General features: G+C 52.1%; 2 protein-coding genes across 2 annotated transcripts; both read left to right on the plus strand.

Annotated features, from left to right (window-relative positions):
* The first annotated feature begins 2,548 nt into the window (after positions 1 to 2,548).
* PROB1 (proline rich basic protein 1) lies at positions 2,549 to 7,091 on the plus strand. Its single transcript, XM_044661848.1, has one exon. It carries the CDS (start codon positions 2,549 to 2,551, stop codon positions 5,678 to 5,680), a length of 3,132 nt encoding a protein of 1,043 aa, XP_044517783.1. The 3' UTR covers positions 5,681 to 7,091.
* Positions 7,092 to 8,561: 1,470 nt separating this feature from the next.
* On the plus strand, positions 8,562 to 12,874 carry MZB1 (marginal zone B and B1 cell specific protein). The gene is made up of 4 exons (XM_044661849.1): positions 8,562 to 8,851; positions 10,075 to 10,196; positions 10,760 to 10,864; positions 12,267 to 12,874. Exons 1-4 carry the CDS (start codon positions 8,660 to 8,662, stop codon positions 12,430 to 12,432), a joined length of 585 nt encoding a protein of 194 aa, XP_044517784.1. The 5' UTR covers positions 8,562 to 8,659; the 3' UTR covers positions 12,433 to 12,874.
* Positions 12,875 to 17,768: the final 4,894 nt, after the last annotated feature.

Here is a 17,768-nt window from a genome sequence, read left to right on the forward strand (position 1 = left end):
TTCTCGGAGGCCTCTTATGGCCTCCATTCCTCCCCCTCTTCAGTTGAAAAAGCTCCACCCCTGCTAGGAGGGGCAAGAGACCCCACCTTGGCATCCTCCCCTGGCCCTGGTTCCCCTCCTCCTGGCCAGTCCGGGGGAGCATGCCTAGGAAGGGGGGGATGGAGCTCCCTGGGACATGGCTTGATTCTGGCATCAGCCCCTGCACCTGCCACACTGGCCCCAGCACTCAGCACAGACAGAACTGGCTGGGGGCGATACTCAGATTTAACACTCTCCCACCCTGCTTGCTTTCTAGCGGGATCCCCAGCATCTTGGGGAGGGGGCTGAATGGTTGCCTGCTGCAGAAGTGCGGAGCTCCCAGGATTGGGGGGATGGAGGATGGGAAGGTGGGAGGGGGGAATTCTTTTGTCCAATGGCTGCCCCACCTTTGTTTGGCCCTGCCCCACGTAAGCACTCCCCGTTTCCCTGGTAACCCCCCTCCTCAGTGCTAAGTGTAACTTGCTTAATTTAGCTTCCAGAGCTGGGGAAACTTCTAGGCAGGAAAGTGACTGGGGGATGGGGAACACTAACTGGGAAATTCCCGAAGCGAGGCCTCAGGACCCCCAGCAATAGATCTTTGTCCAAATGGGTCTCTATCTAGATGGTGACATTTCTCCCATAATCATCCGTTCCACATATTTGCTATTTTTCTCAAAGTATTAGCACAAACATCACATGATCCTCATCTCTTCAGGAAGCTAGGCATCAGCTTATTTTACAAATGGGGGAAAAAAGGGCCGAGTTCATTGACTTGCCCCTGGTCATACCATGAGCTGCAAATTTATTGCTGACCTAACATGGTCAGGGCAGGGGGTATATTCATAACTGGGAACATGTAACTCCTACCAGCTTTTATCCGTGATAGACATCTGTCTGATACCCACCTGCGAATGGCCTCTTCCAGCTGCTTAAGGTGAAGTGGAAATGTATGGAGGAGAAAAACCTTTGAAATCCTCAGGGTCCCTACTTCCCAGTTAAGCCACCCTAGAGAGCCATGACACATTTTATTCTGCTAAATGCTAATTCTGACTTGAAACAGATTCCTGACTATTAGCTCTGAATGCCCTAGCCATCTGCTCAGGTGTTGTGTATGTATATTCACACTTCCTCATCAGCTAGATTGGAGTTGGTCAGGAGGGACAGGGCCCCCAAACCCAGTATCATTCTGCTAGTGAATGCAAAAAGGCCTGTTGATAGGATTTTCAAAGCTTTAGGATAAAAAGGTAGCATAAGAGGAAAAAAGGACAAGACTCCTTTACACTTCCTAGCTTGTGTGACCCTGGGCAAGTCACTTAACCTCCATTGCCTAGTCCTTAGCAATCTTTTGCCTTGGAATTGATATGATTCTAAGAAGGCAAGGGTTTAAAAAAAAAAAAGACCTGGGGGAGAGGGCTAGGAGAGGAACAATGACAAATTCATAAATTTATCCCCAAGAAAGTGGGTCATATCTCTGAGTGGTTTCTTAGCCCCTCATTTATAAAAAAGAGGGGGTCCCACTAGTTGACCTCTAAGTTCCCTTCCAAATAACACCCTTTGAAGTTTGAGGTCTTCAGATAACAAAGAACCTCAGCCTCTGTGGGGAAGAAACAGGGCTGAGCCAAGGGCAAGACATATTCCCAAGTACCAATCAACTTGAAATATTCTTTAGCTCCCTTACACGCAACACCTCCAGCTCTGAGTTGGATGCAAAAAGGCAAAACTTTTCTCTTCGCTCCCCCTTCTCCACCCTGGCCCAGAAATCTGGCCCAGCTTTGGGGACTTGGGCCCTGGGTAGCTGGGCATGCCTTGAGCCACCCTCTTCAAAAAGTCTTCAAAAGTCTCTTCACAAACAGTAATATGAAAAGCAAAGGTCTCACTTTCACTCACTACCACCCTCTTAGTTATGGAGAAATAAAGGAGGCCCTCCCCCCCACTTAACCTAAAAGGATGGGGTGTGCGGTCGATAAGAAGCAAGGGATGGTTGGGGGTGGGGTGGAGATGCCAGAGACACAAAAGTCCGGGCTTGAACCTCAGAACTTAGATCTGGAAGTGCCCTGGTGTCCCCCAGGTGTTTCAGGAAAGCATCTGCAGGTACCCCTTAGCTTTCTGATCTCCCGTCCTTGTGTAGAAGAGTTCCCAGTCTTAGACTCCTGCTGGAGGCCCCGGCCACACAGTTCGGCCCCCCACACACCCAGCTTACATTATCATCCCAGATCTGGTCTTGGCCCCTCCAGGCCGGCCAAAGCTAGGAGGATTGGACCGGGAGTAGGGAAGGGGAGGGGAGGGAAGGGTGGAAGAAGGCCCTTGCTACTGGCCGTTGCCAGCCTGGGCAGCGGCTGGCTCGCGTTCAGCTGCGGCCTCTTTAAGGCGTTGTGACCCGGCAGCGCCGGGACCCCGGGGCGGGGAGTGAGGGCAGGGGACAGAGCTGCCCGAGCCGGCGGCGGCGGCGGCGGCGGCGGCAGCGGCGGAGGTGGAGGCGGCGAACCTCACTCAGCGCGGGCCGGGGTCCCCACCACAGCCCGTCCGCACCATGCTCTCCATCCTTGTCCCTCCAGCCGCAGGCGGCTTCCCCCCTGCCCTTGCGCTGCGCCAGGACTCCTCCGGCTCCTCGGGCTCTTATCACACGGCGCCGGGCTCCCCGGAACCCCAGGGTCCGCGCCCCGTCCTGGACGGGGCGGACGACGACGACGGGGGCAATGGAGTTCCTGGGCTGGGGCAACCGGCAAAGTTTGCGGGCCTGCACGCCAGGGTCTCTGGCCGGGGGGCGGGCCCAGCTGGGAGCGGGGGCTCGCAGCTTCGCCTGTCCATCAGCGCCCAGAATAGCCGCCAGGAGCCTGGATCCGGTTTCTCCAAGAGGCCGGGACCGCGCCCCAGCCCGAGCCCTTTCCAGCTCCGCACCCTGCCGTCGGGGGAGATGGAAGTGATCTTCACCACCGGGCCCCTCGGCGGGACTCCCGTTCAGGTCCCCAGTGACTCGGACGAGGCAGACAGCGAAGTGCAGCAGCTCACCGGCCTCAGCTTTCACAGTCTCACCACGCGCCCTCAAGGTCCCTACCTCGACGTGCATAGCCCCAGCGCGCGGGCCTCCTCCAGCCCATCCCCAGCTCCCTCTGACGGCAGCAACCAAGCTGACCGCTGGGCAACTTACCTGGACCTGCATCAGGAGGCTGAACCTTCGGTCCCGGGGCTGCCAGAACTCCCTGCCCCGTCCGGGAGGACCCAGTTCGAGTGCGTGGAGGTGGCACTTGAAGACCAGGCGTCCCTAACTAAGCAGAGAACTGTCCCCAAGAGACAGATAGAGCTGAGACGGAAGCCGAGCCCCCCAGAGCTGGACGCAGCTAGGGCCAATGCGCTCCCCAGGCGCAAGTTGTTCCTGCGAACAGGCTCGCTGGATGAGTCTCTGACCCGCTTGCAGGCCGCCTCCAACCTCGTGCAGACCGCACTGGCCAGGAAGCTGCAGGCCGAGCAGACACTGTGCCCGGGGCAGCCAACCCCAAGGGGCGGAGCTCAGCGCATCCAGACCCCGCCAGGCCCGTGGCTCAGTGCAGACTGCAATACCCAGAAGCCGGCAGATTGGCCCCTGGCTTGGCCCGAGGCCCGGGAGAGTGAAGCCCCAACCAGACGTTCGGTACGAAGCCCTCGAAGAGACTCAAGGGATCTCAGGAACAGAGGGACCTCTCAGACCGGGCTTCCCCCAAGAGAGCCGGCGAAGGAAGCACCACTGCCACCTGTCAAGCCTGTCGGATTGCGGGCCCCAGAGGGGGTAGTTTCTATCAGAGTCCCGAGGCCTTGGCCTAGCCTTCGAGAGCGAGCTATTCGTCGGGACAAACCAGCCCCAGGAACGGAACCACTCGGTCCCGTGAGTTCCAGCATCTTTTTGCTGTCAGGGGAAAAGTCGCAGGAGGCTCCTGAGTCTCGGCCCCGCAGTGAATTGGGCCAGCGGCAGAAATCCCTGTCTCCGAAGAGGACATTGGAGGATCGGGTGACCCAAGAGACTCCCAGTCCGTCTCCCCAAGAGACTCCCAATCCTTCTCCCCAGGAGACTCCCAGTCCGTCTCCCCAGGAGACTTGGGATCCCACTGTACAGGCATCGCTGATTCCGTCTATGCAGGAGGCTCCGAAAGAAGCGTTCCTGGAGACTCCATCTACGCAGTCAAATCGAGATTTAACTGTGCAGGGATCGCAGACTTCACCTACACTGGAGACTGCAGTCCCAGATACTTGGGAGCCCAGAGACGCCCCCGCTCCCGCAGGCAGATCTCGAGTGACAATTCCGCGACCTCGGGACGTCCGGAAGCTAGTGAAGAACACCTACTCCCTGAGCTTCCCAGCTGCCCCCAGCACCAGCCTGGTACTGCCTGAACCCCCTTGCGCTCCCGGGGGCCCCAGCGAGGAGAGCGAGGCTCCGCCCGGAGCTCCAGAGCCCCCTGTCCCAGTTCACTACACCTCGACTTTCCAGAAAGACTTCCTGCCCATAGTGCCCCATCCCTACGAAGTCCCGGAGCAGCCAGTCACTGGGGGAGTGGGTGCAAGCGACTCCGATGCGTTTAGCCACAGCGAGGCCCCTCAGGGCCACCAACTTCCCCAACCTCAACCCCAGCCAAAGAGCTACGCAGAAGGAGACTCGACTCCACGGAGGAAAGCAGAGAACTGTACAGCCAAACCCTTTGCACGCAGTGAGATCCGCCTCCCCAGAGCCCTCTCTTTGACCAGGAAGCTGGAAGGGGCCCCCAGGGTCAGAGCTCAGCCTGAGACCAGCACAGAGATCAGCCCCGCTTCTCTAGGGTACAGTCCTCAAGCCGAGGTCCAGCGCCTCCTCCCCGAAGGAGAGGTCCAGGCCAGTTCCCCAGGAGTTATTCTGGGGCCACCCATCCCCAAGGAACCAAGAGAGCGGCCAGAGGTGGAGACACATCATCCACCTCAATGGCGAGGGGCTGGGCAGGCATCTAACTCCTTGACAGGGTCCCCACATCCAAATCTCAGGGGCTCCCTCAACCAGGGGTCCCCACACCCTGACGGGGCCAGTTCCCTACAGGCCCAGAACCCAGAGCCGAGAGCCAAACCCCAACCTGGCTTTGCTGGCATCCAACCCTCAGGGAACCAGATTACAGCCAAACCTGCTGCCCTGTCCCAGCCCAGGGCAGCTTCAGCACCTCCTTTGGCCCAGGTCCTTGACAGCCCTTCCCAGGGTCAGGGTAGGGGACTTGGGAGCTCTGGAACCACTCCATCAGGAAAGGTTCTAGTAGATCCAGAGAGTGGGCGCTACTATTATGTGGAGGCTCCCAAATCTCCTAGGTTGAAGTTGCTCTTTGACCCAGAGAGTGGTCAGTATCTGGAAGTTCTTGTTCCCCCCTCCGCAGCAGGCGCTCCTGTCCGGTTCTACCCTTCCATGTCGCTAGGGCACAGTCTCTATCCTCCCTATGGGTCCTACCCTGGGCTCTCACTACCTCCTTCCCCTGGACCACCGCCTCTTGGTCCCCCTGACCTGCTGGCCCCAGGAGCCAAACTCCCCTGGGCCCCTGAAGGGGGCACTGTGGATGGGCTCTATTACCTGCCTCCAGGCACTTCCCCTAGCTCATTGCCTGGGCTTCCTCTCCTTCTCTACTCTGGGCCTCCCAATTCTGGGTCTTCTGCCCCAACAAAGGTTCACCGTTTTGAGTAGGAAGACCCTCAGGCCCTGCCCACACCCCATTCCTACAGAAGGGGCTGTTGTTCTAGCAGAGCCTGGGCACCCAGCCCTCAGAGCCTTTCCCTGGGCACACACCAGCTCCCCCATCCCAATCCTGCCCCCAAATGACTCATACTTTCTTTTTAAGTCCAATTTCCCACATCCACCACCACCAACTCCCTTGCCTGAGCCTCTCCACTCCCATCCCACCGGCATACTATCGTGGCTCTGTCTCCGTCGTCTCCCCAGGGTGCTCCAGGGGGGTGGAGGGGAGAGCTCAGCAAGGAGTGTTCATCCTTTCTTGCCAATCTGTCCTGTTCCTTCCTGTGCATCCACCCATGACCCTGGGGGATCAGTGACACCGATGTCACCCAACAACAACCTGAGAACGTGGGTGGGAAAAGGTGTGAGGCAGCAAGAGATAGCTGGGGTACAGAGTGTGACAAGGGATTAGAGGGTTCTTCCGACCCCCCAACTGAAGATACAGGTCCTTCTTGGAGTCAGAGAGAAAGGGAAGTAGTGTGTATGTGGCGGGGTTGGGGGCAAGACAGGTGCCCATTTTGAAGAGGTCTAGGAAAGAGATGGGAGACAATAAGCTCATAAGATGGCTCAGCCTGCGTCTGCCAGAAGACCTTGTGGAGTGCTGGCTAGTGCTAGAAAGCTCTGGATCTTGTGTCCGGGCAGGGGTGGACTTTAAGAGGAGAGGCTAAAGTATGGGTCATCTCGGTCGCAGGAGCCTGTTGGTAAAGACTGAGCAGATCAATCAGTCAACATACATTTATCAAGCATCTATCATGACACGCAGCATGCAAACGCCAAGAATGGAATAATAGCTAGGATTAAGAGAGGTCCTGGGGATGGAGGAGGGGGTCCGTGATGTCCAGCATGAAGCTGGGGCAGGGGTCCGTCGAGATGATAGCAGCCCACCCCCTCTCCAATATTTACTCTCCTCTATCCATGAAAAAAAAACAACACTGACACCCTATCTTAGACTCTTTTCTCCTTCAGAAATGGCTGTTTTGTGAGAGTCAAACAGCTTTCACTTAAGGGGGAATCTCAGTGACCATTTAGGCTGGCTCTCCTCTTTTTGTGTGAGGAAATGAAATCCCAAGGAGGGCAAATGACTTACCAAAGTCATTAAGCAAGTTAGGTCATGCAGAGCCAGGCCTGGAATTCAGTGATCTTTGGCCAGGCATCCAAAAGGACTTTCTAGCAGTAAGAATTATTAGACAAAAAGTCTCCCAAGGCTGAACAGCTCAAGCATTGCAAAAGATGGACTAAATGAGATGGCATCTTCTCCAGATCTTTTTCAGAGGGGTCTCTAATGCTCTGAAAGGAACCTTTAGAGACAGGTTGTTTCTCTGGGTTGAACTAGGTGTTGTGATTGGGGAGTGGGAGGAAGGAACCGGATGCTGTACATTGCTATTTATTTATTTATTTATTTATTTATTAAGTCCTTATCTTCTAGCTTAGAATCAATACTAAGTATTGATTTCCAGGCAGAAAAGCAGTAAGGGCTAGGCAGCTGGGGGTAAGTGACTCTCCCAGGGTCACACAGTTAGGAAGTGTCTGAGGTCAGATTGGAACCCAGGACCTCCTGTCTCCAGCTCTGGCTTTCTATCCCTTTGAGTTACCCAGCTGCCCCTATGTTATACATTTTTTTAAAGTACCCCTCCTTGTCTAGACTCCAGATCTGTGCCACTTCAGTGAGAAATGCACCCCTGAGTGGCCAGAAGGAATATTTGAGAGGGAGGTGGGGGGGGGGCAGTCTGGAGCAAATCTCTAAACTGTTTGTCTCGCCCGTCCCATCCCGAGGCCAATCTGGGAGCTGTGCTGGGAGCCAGGCAGTTTCTATGTGTGTGGGTGTGAGTGTGTTGGGGGTGAAGATGAGGCATCTGTGGGTTGTTGGTTAAACTGCTTGCGTGACGACTGCTTTTCCTGGTAAAACATGTCTTTAGAGATAGGAGAATCCCTTCCCCCAAAATAGCTGGCTGCTGCCTTCTCCTGTTGCAAAAGTAAGGGTGGGAGGAGGCCCGACACTCCCCCAGGACCCCCAGGACCCCCCCCCCGCCCAGGGAGAAAAGGCCCGTGGGGAGAGTCGCTAGGTGAGGACGCCCCAGACTAGACACCAGAGGTTATCGAAGCAGGCTATCTTTGTGTTTGTTTCATACGTGTAAAATAAAGTGTCCCACCAAGGGAGCTGTGGTCAGTAAAACAAAATATTGCCTTTCGTCATCTGTTGGTTTTTTGTCACTAATCCCCGCAACTCCTATGCTTCCAAGGTTGTCACCTTGGCTACCAAAGAGCCATTGCTGCCAAGGGATGTCATCTCACACAGAAGGCAAATTCTATTTTTTATTAATCCTTATCTTCTCTCAGAATCAGTTTGGTATATTTGTTTCATGGCAGAAGAGCAGTGAGGCAATGGGGGTTAAGTGACTTGCCCAGGGTCACACAGCTAGGAAGTGTCTGAGACCAGATTGGAATCCAGGACCTCCCATCTCTGGGCGAGGCTCTCAATCCACTGAGCCACCCAGCTGCCCCTGCAAAAGGCAAATCCTTGAAGAAGGAAGAGTGGAGGAGCTATCCCCTATCTCCTTGAAGTGGCACTAGCATCTCTAAGTTCAAATAACAAACATTGGATTGATTGCCTTTTGAACTTGGCTACCTACCCTAGCCATCTCTAGATCTCAGCTTTCCCCATCCATGAAATGGGGATAAATTACTTGGTCCTCATAGTGAGAGATGAGCTTAGAGGATCCTCTAGGAAAAAAGGGTAGAAAAATTGGCTTTCAGGGCCCACCACAATCTGAGAGAGAAGTGGGAGGGATTGAGTCAATTGATAGGGTGTTGGGGGTATGGATACAGAGAGGTGGCAGGCCCCCATTGGTTTAAGCGGGTTTTTTTGGCCATCTGGCTTCCTCCCCCAACTGTGCCCGCACCCCAGGCAGAGCCCTGTCCCACCATTGAGAGATGATGAAGTTTCTGCCGTTGCTGCTGCTGTTGCTGACTAGCTGGGGGCCCCCAGGGAGCCTTGGAGAGGGAATCCCCCAAGAAAACACCCCCCTCTCAGCCACATCCCCTCATTTTGATGAAGAAGAGAAATACTCGACCCACATGCCCCAACATCTGCGCTGTGATGCCTGCCAGATAATTTCTTACCAGGTAAGAATGTTCCTTCAACCCCCAACTAGAGAGTCCCCTGAGCCCCACACCAAGGACCAAAGTTTGGGGGAGCAGGGCCATGTGGGGCACATGTTCCAGACTGTACTCTGCAAAATGGAGCTCCAGAAAAATTAAAAATGTCCCCATCATCAGCCCAAGAGGGGGTCAGCCTCAGACATCCTGGTACCTTGCTGCCTTGAGTTAACTGGGTCAGTTCTTCCCTGTGCCTCAGTTTACTCTTCTGCTGAGCAAGGAATAGATCTATGTGACCTAAATGCAAAAAGGTTTGAAGTCTCAAAGTAAACTATAAAGGAGGAGGGTGGCAGAATAGGTCGGGTGGGGTTTCTCGTTTGAGGTTTGGGACAGAAGCAATTCTTAGATTTTTTTTTTTTCTTTTGAGTTTTACAGGCTGAGGGGGAGGAGGGGAAAGGCCACGTGCTTTTATGTAGGACACGTATCACAAAGAGCTTGTCCCTTCCCCTGGGGCCCTGCCAGCACCTGGCATTTTCCTCCTCAGGGTCTGGCCCTTTTCCTATAACTGTTCCTCCAGGATTAAAGAATGCCCCATGCAAATTAGCTGGTGTTCCAGAGCAGGGGGCAATCATTAGAAGCTATTTTGCCCAATTTTATATGATAATAAATCTGACAATCTAGGTGAAATGGACGAATATTTACAAAAAAATACATTAAAATTGCCCAGATGAACAGAGCCAGGGCCGATGGTCTTGGAGAAAGTAAAAAATGATCTCCCCAGGATTTGGTGTCTGGGCCCTTGGGGAAAATCCCATCGGCCAAAGCTGGGGTTTCTGCATCTTCAATGGTGGAACCCTTTTTGAGCAACTCCTAGGGAAAAGAGGCTTAATTCACCCGTTCCCTGATGTCCTCTCCTCCATTATCCCTCCGCTTCCTCTCCGTTTCCTTCTTCCCTTTTTACTGCCAAGACCACTCCAGTACCTAGAACGAGGGAGACCAAGGGGTAGAAGAAGGAAAGAACCCATCCCACACTGGTGCTTTCTGCAGATACAGAGGGCCCCAACCCAGAGCTATACTTAGCCCCAAACTGTCCCAAGGGGCCAACTGGGGTGTGTGTGTGGGGGAACAAGGGGCCTCCTCCCAGAAATACTCTCTTCCCCTCTTGCTCTCTGAGCTGCCCTTCCTTCTGCCTCCATTTCCCAGCTTTCACACGTTGGCTTCAGAGATAGTAAGTGTCTCCCCTGTTTCAGATGTGGAAGCATCTAACCGAAAGGGAGAGCAAGCCGCTGGGCCCCAGGGCCAAGGGGGACTCTCTGAGAGAGTCTGAGTACACTGACGTCCTGGAGAAAAGCTGCTCTCAGAGCTGGATGGAGTGAGTTACCCTGGACCCGTCCTATCCCCCTCAGAATCCTCGGCCTGACCACAGCGGGACTGGGTCGACATGCTGGGATGGGGGAAGGAGTTTCTAATGGATTGTCCGATCTTGTGATGCACACACACACACACACACACACATACACACACACACACACACACGCATGGTTTGGAAGGATTCTCACATTGGTTTCAGCTCTCGCTGCCACTAAGCCGCCATATCTTGGCTGCACCCCACCTTTTTGTACCTTTTTAGCTGGGATGGGGCAAGTTCTGCCAGTCCAATAATATCCAAACTGCTTTCCCTTCCCCGGGAGTATTACTTGTGTGGTTAACTCAATTCCCAAAGCAGGTGAGGCCAGACTCGAGCTTTGCCATGATGAAAACAGAAAAAAAAAACAAAAAAAAAAAAACAACAGTCTGGAGGAGGGAGTTAGTTAATCACCCTTTCAGGGCCTATGGGCGGGGGGGAGGGGGAGGTCCCCTTCTCCTGGCACTCCTCAGCCTGCTCTCTTCTAACCCTACTGTTCTCTCTTTCCTGATGATGGTCTCTGCCCCCAGTTACGGGGTCCATGAAGTAAACAAGGTGAAACACTTTGTGGGCCCAGGGCTGGACAAGACGGCGGGCATCACTGTGATGATGAGAGGAGGCCTATGGCCGGGCAGGTAATGATCCCAAATTTGGGCCAGGGAAAGGGGGAATGAGATCTCTTTACTAAACAAAACAATAGCTACTTTTCAAAAGCATTGTGCTAGGTTTTCAGGGATTGCAGCTTCTCGAAAGGAGAAAAAACACCAACTCACAACTAGTTCTCTAGGCAGTGACAAAACAAAGTACTATGGGACTTCTGAGAGGGAAAGGTGTCACCCACTGGGGCATTAGGGAGAGCTTCCTGGAGAAGGTGGCATCTGAATTGCGCTTTAAAGGATAGAAAGAATGTATTCAGCAGTCAAAGAGGGCATTCTAGACGTGAGAGCACAGGTTATGTTGGGGAATAGAGAACAGACTGGTCTGATTCTGCAGAGGAGAATGAGATGAGAAAAAATAGGTTGGCACCAGATTATGGAGGGGCTTGAATACCAGGCAAAGGAATTTGTACTTTACCCTGGAGGTAAGAGAGAGCCATTGAAGATTTTGAGTAGAAGAGCAATGTGAGCAGTTCCAGAAGGAAAGGAGCTTGGATCTGTGATTTCATCAATATGGGGAACTCTCAGAGGAGGAAACTGTACCAATACAGATGAGCATTTTTCCCTGTAACTTATAGTATTAGAGAATTGCCTAGAACACCAGAATGTTAAGTAACTTACCCAGGCGTCCCATAGTCATCGTGTATCCAAAGCACAGCTTGTACTGAGGTCTTCCTGGAGGCGTCTCACCAATTTTATATGTAAGGAAAATGGTTTTAATAGCCTTATGAAGGGTGGAGAAAGACATGCTAGAAAGCCACTGGAATGGACAAGCAGGTGGTAATTTTTTTTTTCTGTTTGTATGAGGGCATCGGCACTGGCTGGAGCTAGAGTATGGAGAGGGGAAAGGCACCAGATTTTGGAGGGTCTTAAATAGCAGAGAGCCTAGAAGGGTGCCCAGAGTTGCTCCTCGCACGGTCCTAAGAGGGCAACCTCTTCCTTTGAGGGAGGAAATAGGGGTAGAAGACTTCTGGGGATAAGAGCAAGGATGGAGGGGATGAGGAATGATTGGAGCACACAAGGGGAGCATTTTCTTTGGAAGCCAAAGTATTTCTCCCTCATAGAAGCAAAGATTCTTCAAATTGTCAGAGCTTGAAGGAACTTCACAGAAATCTACAGAGGAGGAAATTGAGTCTGAGGGAGGGACAGGGCTGGTTCCCATATTGCCATTGGAAAAGCCAGAACTAGACCGCAGATATCCTCCCTCTCAATCTGGTGCCCTCCTCCCTAGGCGACATGGTCCCTCTTGTTTGTACCCCTAAGAATGAAGGCAAAAGGCCAAGGGGACTTTATTAAGGAACTGGGAGATGGGAAGTTCATGGAGGAAGGGTTATGTGGTGGGCCCTGTCCACCCAGCTCCTCTTCTCCCCCTATTTTACAGGCTCTTCAAGATGTGCCACAACTACCTGGGAGAGTTTGGTGAAGATCAGCTGTATGGGGAGTACAGGCAAGGAGGCCGAGAGGCCCTGGAGAGGCTGTTGTGCAAAGAGATCTGTCCAGAAGAGGAGACACCCAGCCAGGCAGGGTTCCTCCGGAAGGAACTTTAGCCTTTTCTCTCAGCGGAGAAGCCTTTGTGGACTGAGGATGTTCTAGATAGGCTACTAGTCCAGCTGACCCCTGTGAATATGGGACTTTCTCTCTCTTCAGTTTGCAAAATTCACATGAGCCTCATTTCTGGGAGCCAGCTCCATCCTCCACTCCTTCCTCAGCCTACAAAAGGAGGGTCAGGGAGCCATCTCTCCTGGGGTCCCTGATGGAGGATCAGGGAAGCCAGAGGCACTCTCTTAGACTTCTTTTAGAGATCCTGCATCTCCTCCTTGCCTCTCTTCTTCATCCCCTGACTCTTCCTCTATCTCAATCTCCTCTCCCCGTTTAGAGTCTTCTGGCTCCAGTCCTTGATGGGGGAGGGCAGGTAAAGGAGAATGCTTGGGGGTCTAGGAGCCATCCTGTTCTATTATCTGGCCCACCAGACTTCAATAAAATATAATATCCTTGCTCCAGTTTTTTCCATGATCCTTCAGGCATAGTAAAAGGACCCAACAGGACTCAAACTTTTATACATATTTTCCTCAAACTTATATATATATTTCCCTATTGATGCTGAGATTTAGAGTATACCTCACCATGCTTTTTAGAAGCAGGCAGAGGGGCATCGAGGTGGCTCAGTGGATAGAGAGCAAGGCCTGAAGATGAGAAGTCCTGGGTTCCAATCTGCCCTCAGACACTTCCTAGCTGTGTGACGCTGGGCAAGTCACTTATCCCCTATTGTCTAGCCCTTACTGCTCTTCTGCTTTAGAAGTAATACATAGTATTGAATCTAGGATAGAAGATAGGGGTTAAAAAAAAAAAGAAGTAGTCAGGACATAAGGACAAATTCCTTCAAATCTCCAACTAGCCAACTTTCAAAACTTGTGCCAGCCTGACCTTTCCCTACAGAGTCTGCTTCAGATGCCCAGGCTGTGCCAAATGTCACGTCCTCATCAATTCGGTGTTTCCTTTTAACTCTAAAAGCTCCTTTTGGCTCCTCAGGCAGAAAATTGGAGGTCTCTTGGAAAAGAATTTGAGGATACCAAGCCTCCATGGCTCTGATTGCCAGGCTAGAGTTCTTTCCCCTGTGCCAAAGAGAGAGAGATCAATCTTATAAAATGGATTATGGTGAAAGGTTGAATTCTGTCCTGGAGACACTGGAAGTGAGATCAGAATTAAAAGTATAAACAGTTGAGGCAGCTACATGACACTGTGGATAGAGAGCACCAGGCCTGGAGTCAGGAGGCCTTGGGTTTGAATCTGATCTCAGACATTTCTTAACTGTGTGGTACTGGGTAAGTCACTTAATCCTGGTTGCCCAGCCCTTGCCGATCTTGTGTCTTGGAAATGATACTAAGACAGAAGATAAGGGTTTAAAATTGTTTTTTAAAAAAGAACAGTTAAAGGAAAGCTTTCCTGGAGAAGATGGGCCTTGAAAAACAGGTGGGATTCCAACAGGTGAGAGGACCCTCCAGCAGGGGAGGAGAGAGTCAAGGACCTGTGTGTGGGGCTGAATGAGAGGCAGGGATCTGGGACAGATTTATTCTGAATCAACCCTGGTAGCTCCATGGTGTTGAAACACTCCCCCATCCATCACCATGATCTGTCAGAGTGTATCAACAAGCTTGGGGACTTTTCCCTTGATTCTCCCCATTCCAAGCCTCCAAAGCTCAAGGGGACCCAATGCCCCACTGGGGCCAAATCAGTCTTGGGCCAGTTGTCAGCCAGGTTCTTTGGCCATCCTACCCCTGAACAGTCCAAGAGGAACTCTTAGACAAGGTGGGGAAGTAGAAATAAGAACAGAACTGTGTTCCCTCTACTAGCCAAACACCCTGTGCCCAAGGGTTCCTCCCTTTGAGGAAAAGGTGCTTAGGACAGGCGTCACCCCGGGTTGTACTTCCTAGGCATGGAGCCTGCTGGCCCCTGGGCCAGTCATTGAGCCTGTGTTTTTTTCCAGGAACAGGTTAGGTGCTTTATCTGGATGAAATCCTTGAGCCAGCTGGAGGAAGGAAGACAGGTTGGGGGTAGGAGAGGGGAAGAGATGCCTACAGAACCTGCCCCATCCATACCTGCGAAGACAAAATTCCCCCGAGCAGCCCGAAGTTCTATGTGCATCTTTTATCAGGGTGATTGCTCCTAACCCAGGGGACAAGAGAAGGGGAAGGCAAGATGTACTACATACAGGGGGTCTGATGGTCGGGAGCTTGGTGTCCATCGCTGGGGCCATGCAGACACTCATCAGATTGTGGGATTTAGAGCAGGAGAAAACCTTAGAGATCACTTAGTCCAACCACATTCTTTTACAGTTGAGGAAATTGAGGCCCACTGTGGTTAAATGACTTGCCCAAGATCACAAGGGTAGGAAATAAAGCCGATATTTGGGTGCAAATCCTCCTGACTCCAAATCCACTAACTCTGAATGGATTTGGTTGGTGTAGATGGAACTTTTCAAGGCACACGGTCTCTTCTGAGGTGACCTCTCTCTAAGGGCCAGTGGCCAGAGCTGCTAATACCACCACCCTAACTAGGTCCCTCCCAGCTACGGAGATGAGTCAATGGGGGCTTTCTTCATGCCTGCTTAAATCCCTCCTGCCTGGCACTCAATGCTCATCACTGCTTACACATATTCTGGGAGCTTCCTTTCCTGGCTAACACCCCAAAAGAGAATACAACCCCCTCTCTCCTCCTCTTGCCACCACCCATACTAGCCTAATCAAGAGTCATCAATCGAAACACAGAAAAACCAGAGAAGCCATCTAGGGTCAAGAAGCTGTTAAAAAAAATGACAATGTGGGCATTTGTGTGTCTGTGCCGGTGATCATATGTCCTGTGTGTGTTTATCTGGTCAATAAGGGGGCAGGACTTTCCTATTTCCACAACCACCTGCCAAGATTGGAGGAGAGTAGAGGCAGGGGGCAGAGTTGGGGGCGGAGGGGGAAGTACAGTGTGGCATATTCCAGCAGACATACATACATCCATACGCCCTTGGAGAACTGGTCAGACCACTTTGGGGCAGCTGAAGAGATCTGGTGGAGGGAGCCACCTGGACAGGGGGATCAGCCAAGAGACGGATAACTCCATGAAGCTGCTGCTTGACTGGGGCGCTGTCTTCCTGGTGACCCCTCTAGGGAGGCCCCGGCTCTGGGGGCAGCAAAACAGACGTAGGTCATCCCTTTGGACTTTGGGGTTTAAGTCGAACAGGAGAAGGGGAGAGAAGGTTGCAGGGCTGTGCCTTCCCAAACTGGGGAATCAGCATGGAGGGAACCTTCCCATCGCTGCTCGATACCTGTCCCCCTGCCTGCCTCAGTGGATCAGATTGTCAGGAAGAGAATTGGAGATGTAGATCTGGGTGACTTCAATATATCTAATCTCTCAGACTAGGAATTCCCCAAATCTTCCCCCTCAAATGGGTCTCATCAATCTCTCTTTCTCAGACTGATTGTAAAACAGATTATAGTCAAGCGCTGAATTCTGTCATGGAGCCACTGGAAGTGAGACCAGGATTAAAAAGTATGAATAGTTGGGGCCACTAGGTAGCCCAGTGGATAGAGTGCTAAGCCTGGAGTCAGGAGGACCTGGGTTCAAATATGGCCTGTGATACTTTCTAGCTGTGTGAACCCCTCTCCCAGCCCAGGTGCTAATATCTCCCTAGTCCCAGCCCCTGCCAACTGGTCTGCTCCCTATCCTCTGCCTCTGTCCTCCTCTGTTTTGGCCCCTGGGCTGGATAGGAGACAAGAAAACACCTCTGATCTTCTCCCACCACCCCCACCATCCCAGGAGCAGGCATATTTGGAGCTAAAGAAGGGCTGGTCCCTCTTGTTCTGAGTAGGCTCTGGGTTTCCTTTGTTGGGGAGAAGCTGGGAAGGGAAGAAGGAGGAACTGGGTCCCCCTGACCTTTAAGGACAAGAAGAATAGCCATCACTATCAGGTATTCATCTCTTCTCATCTTCCAAGCAGTCCTGTGAAGAGGTTAGACTCTCCTTGGCCATTCAATGGCTTAGACAAGACTAGATTGCTTAATTTTTCTCTAGCTCTAAATCCTCTAACTTTATGTCGAGCCTCTGCTCATTATAGAGGGTAGTATAGTGGACAGAGTGCTGAAAAATAAGCCAGGATCAACTGGGTTCAAATTCAGCCTCAAACACTTACTAGCTGTAGGACTCTGGGCAAGTCACTTCACCTCTCTCTATCTCAGCTTCCTCATCTGCAAAATGGGGATAATAATAGCATTCACCTCCCAGGGTTGTGATGAGGATCCAATGAGATCATGCCAGTGAGAAGCCCCCCCCCTTTTTTTTTTAATTTTAAATTTAAATTTTATTTTCTAAAAATCTTTTCTCATATTTCCATGATTCATTTTCCTCCCTTCCCAGAGCCAACAAGCAGTTCCACTAGGTTGTACAAATGTTATCATTTGATACCTGTTTGAGAAGCCCTTTGTGAATCTTAAAGAGACAGATAAATTCTAGCTCTTCTACCTAGAGGCCAGAGAGTGTTCCCCCTGGAAAAAGTCTTAGAAACTATCTGCTTCAACCCCCTCATTTTACTAGTGAGGACACTGAGACCTAGCAAAGGGAAGCGATTGAGCCAAGGTGACTCAGCTAATTAGCCCAGCCAAAGCTTGAGCCAAAAGTGTTCCTTTAAAAAAAACAAAACCTCTGTTTTTGTATCTCTTCTAAGACAGAAGAACAGCCACAGCTTGGCAATTGGGGTTAAGTGACTTGTCCAGGGTCACACAGCTAAGAAGTATCTGAAACTAAATTTGAACCCAGGTCCTCCCATCTCCAGGCCTTGGAGCTCTGTCCACTGTGCTACCTAGCTCTCCCCCTGACTCTAATTCCACTAGAACCCAGGCCTCCTGACCTGTGATCTCAATGTCTTTCCCCCACGCCACTCTTTTTGGTAAGGGCTGAAAACAGGAGAAACGAAGCCTGTCTCTTCCAAGTAGCCAGGTTCCCCTGTCTGTGCCTCCCAGGATCCCAGACCCTTATGAGGGCAAGAGACGGTTCTAGGTCCCTTCAGGAGCTGGAAGAGGTTCCGTTTCCCTCTGGGTCTCCCTCAGGTCTCAGCCTCAGAACATGTTCCACCTACATTTGGCGAATGACCGAGTGACCCCGCAGGTTCCCACCCTGCCCCCTCTTCCTGCCTAACAGGCAGGGAGCTTTGACCCCGGGCAGGTGGGACCAAGGGACATGACCTTTGCCAGGGTACACCCAGCAGGGGAGTTAATACGTTACCTCCCCTAAGGCTCTGCTTTCGCAATCTCTGCACTTGGGGCTCTGGTTACAGATTTACTCCTGAACAATGTCTCTGATGTTTGGACTAAAGTCCTCCTAGCTCTACAGGTGCTCCGAGC

The sequence above is a fragment of the Gracilinanus agilis genome, chromosome 2 (assembly GCF_016433145.1).
Source record: "Gracilinanus agilis isolate LMUSP501 chromosome 2, AgileGrace, whole genome shotgun sequence".
Classification (NCBI taxonomy): Eukaryota; Metazoa; Chordata; class Mammalia; order Didelphimorphia; family Didelphidae; genus Gracilinanus; species Gracilinanus agilis.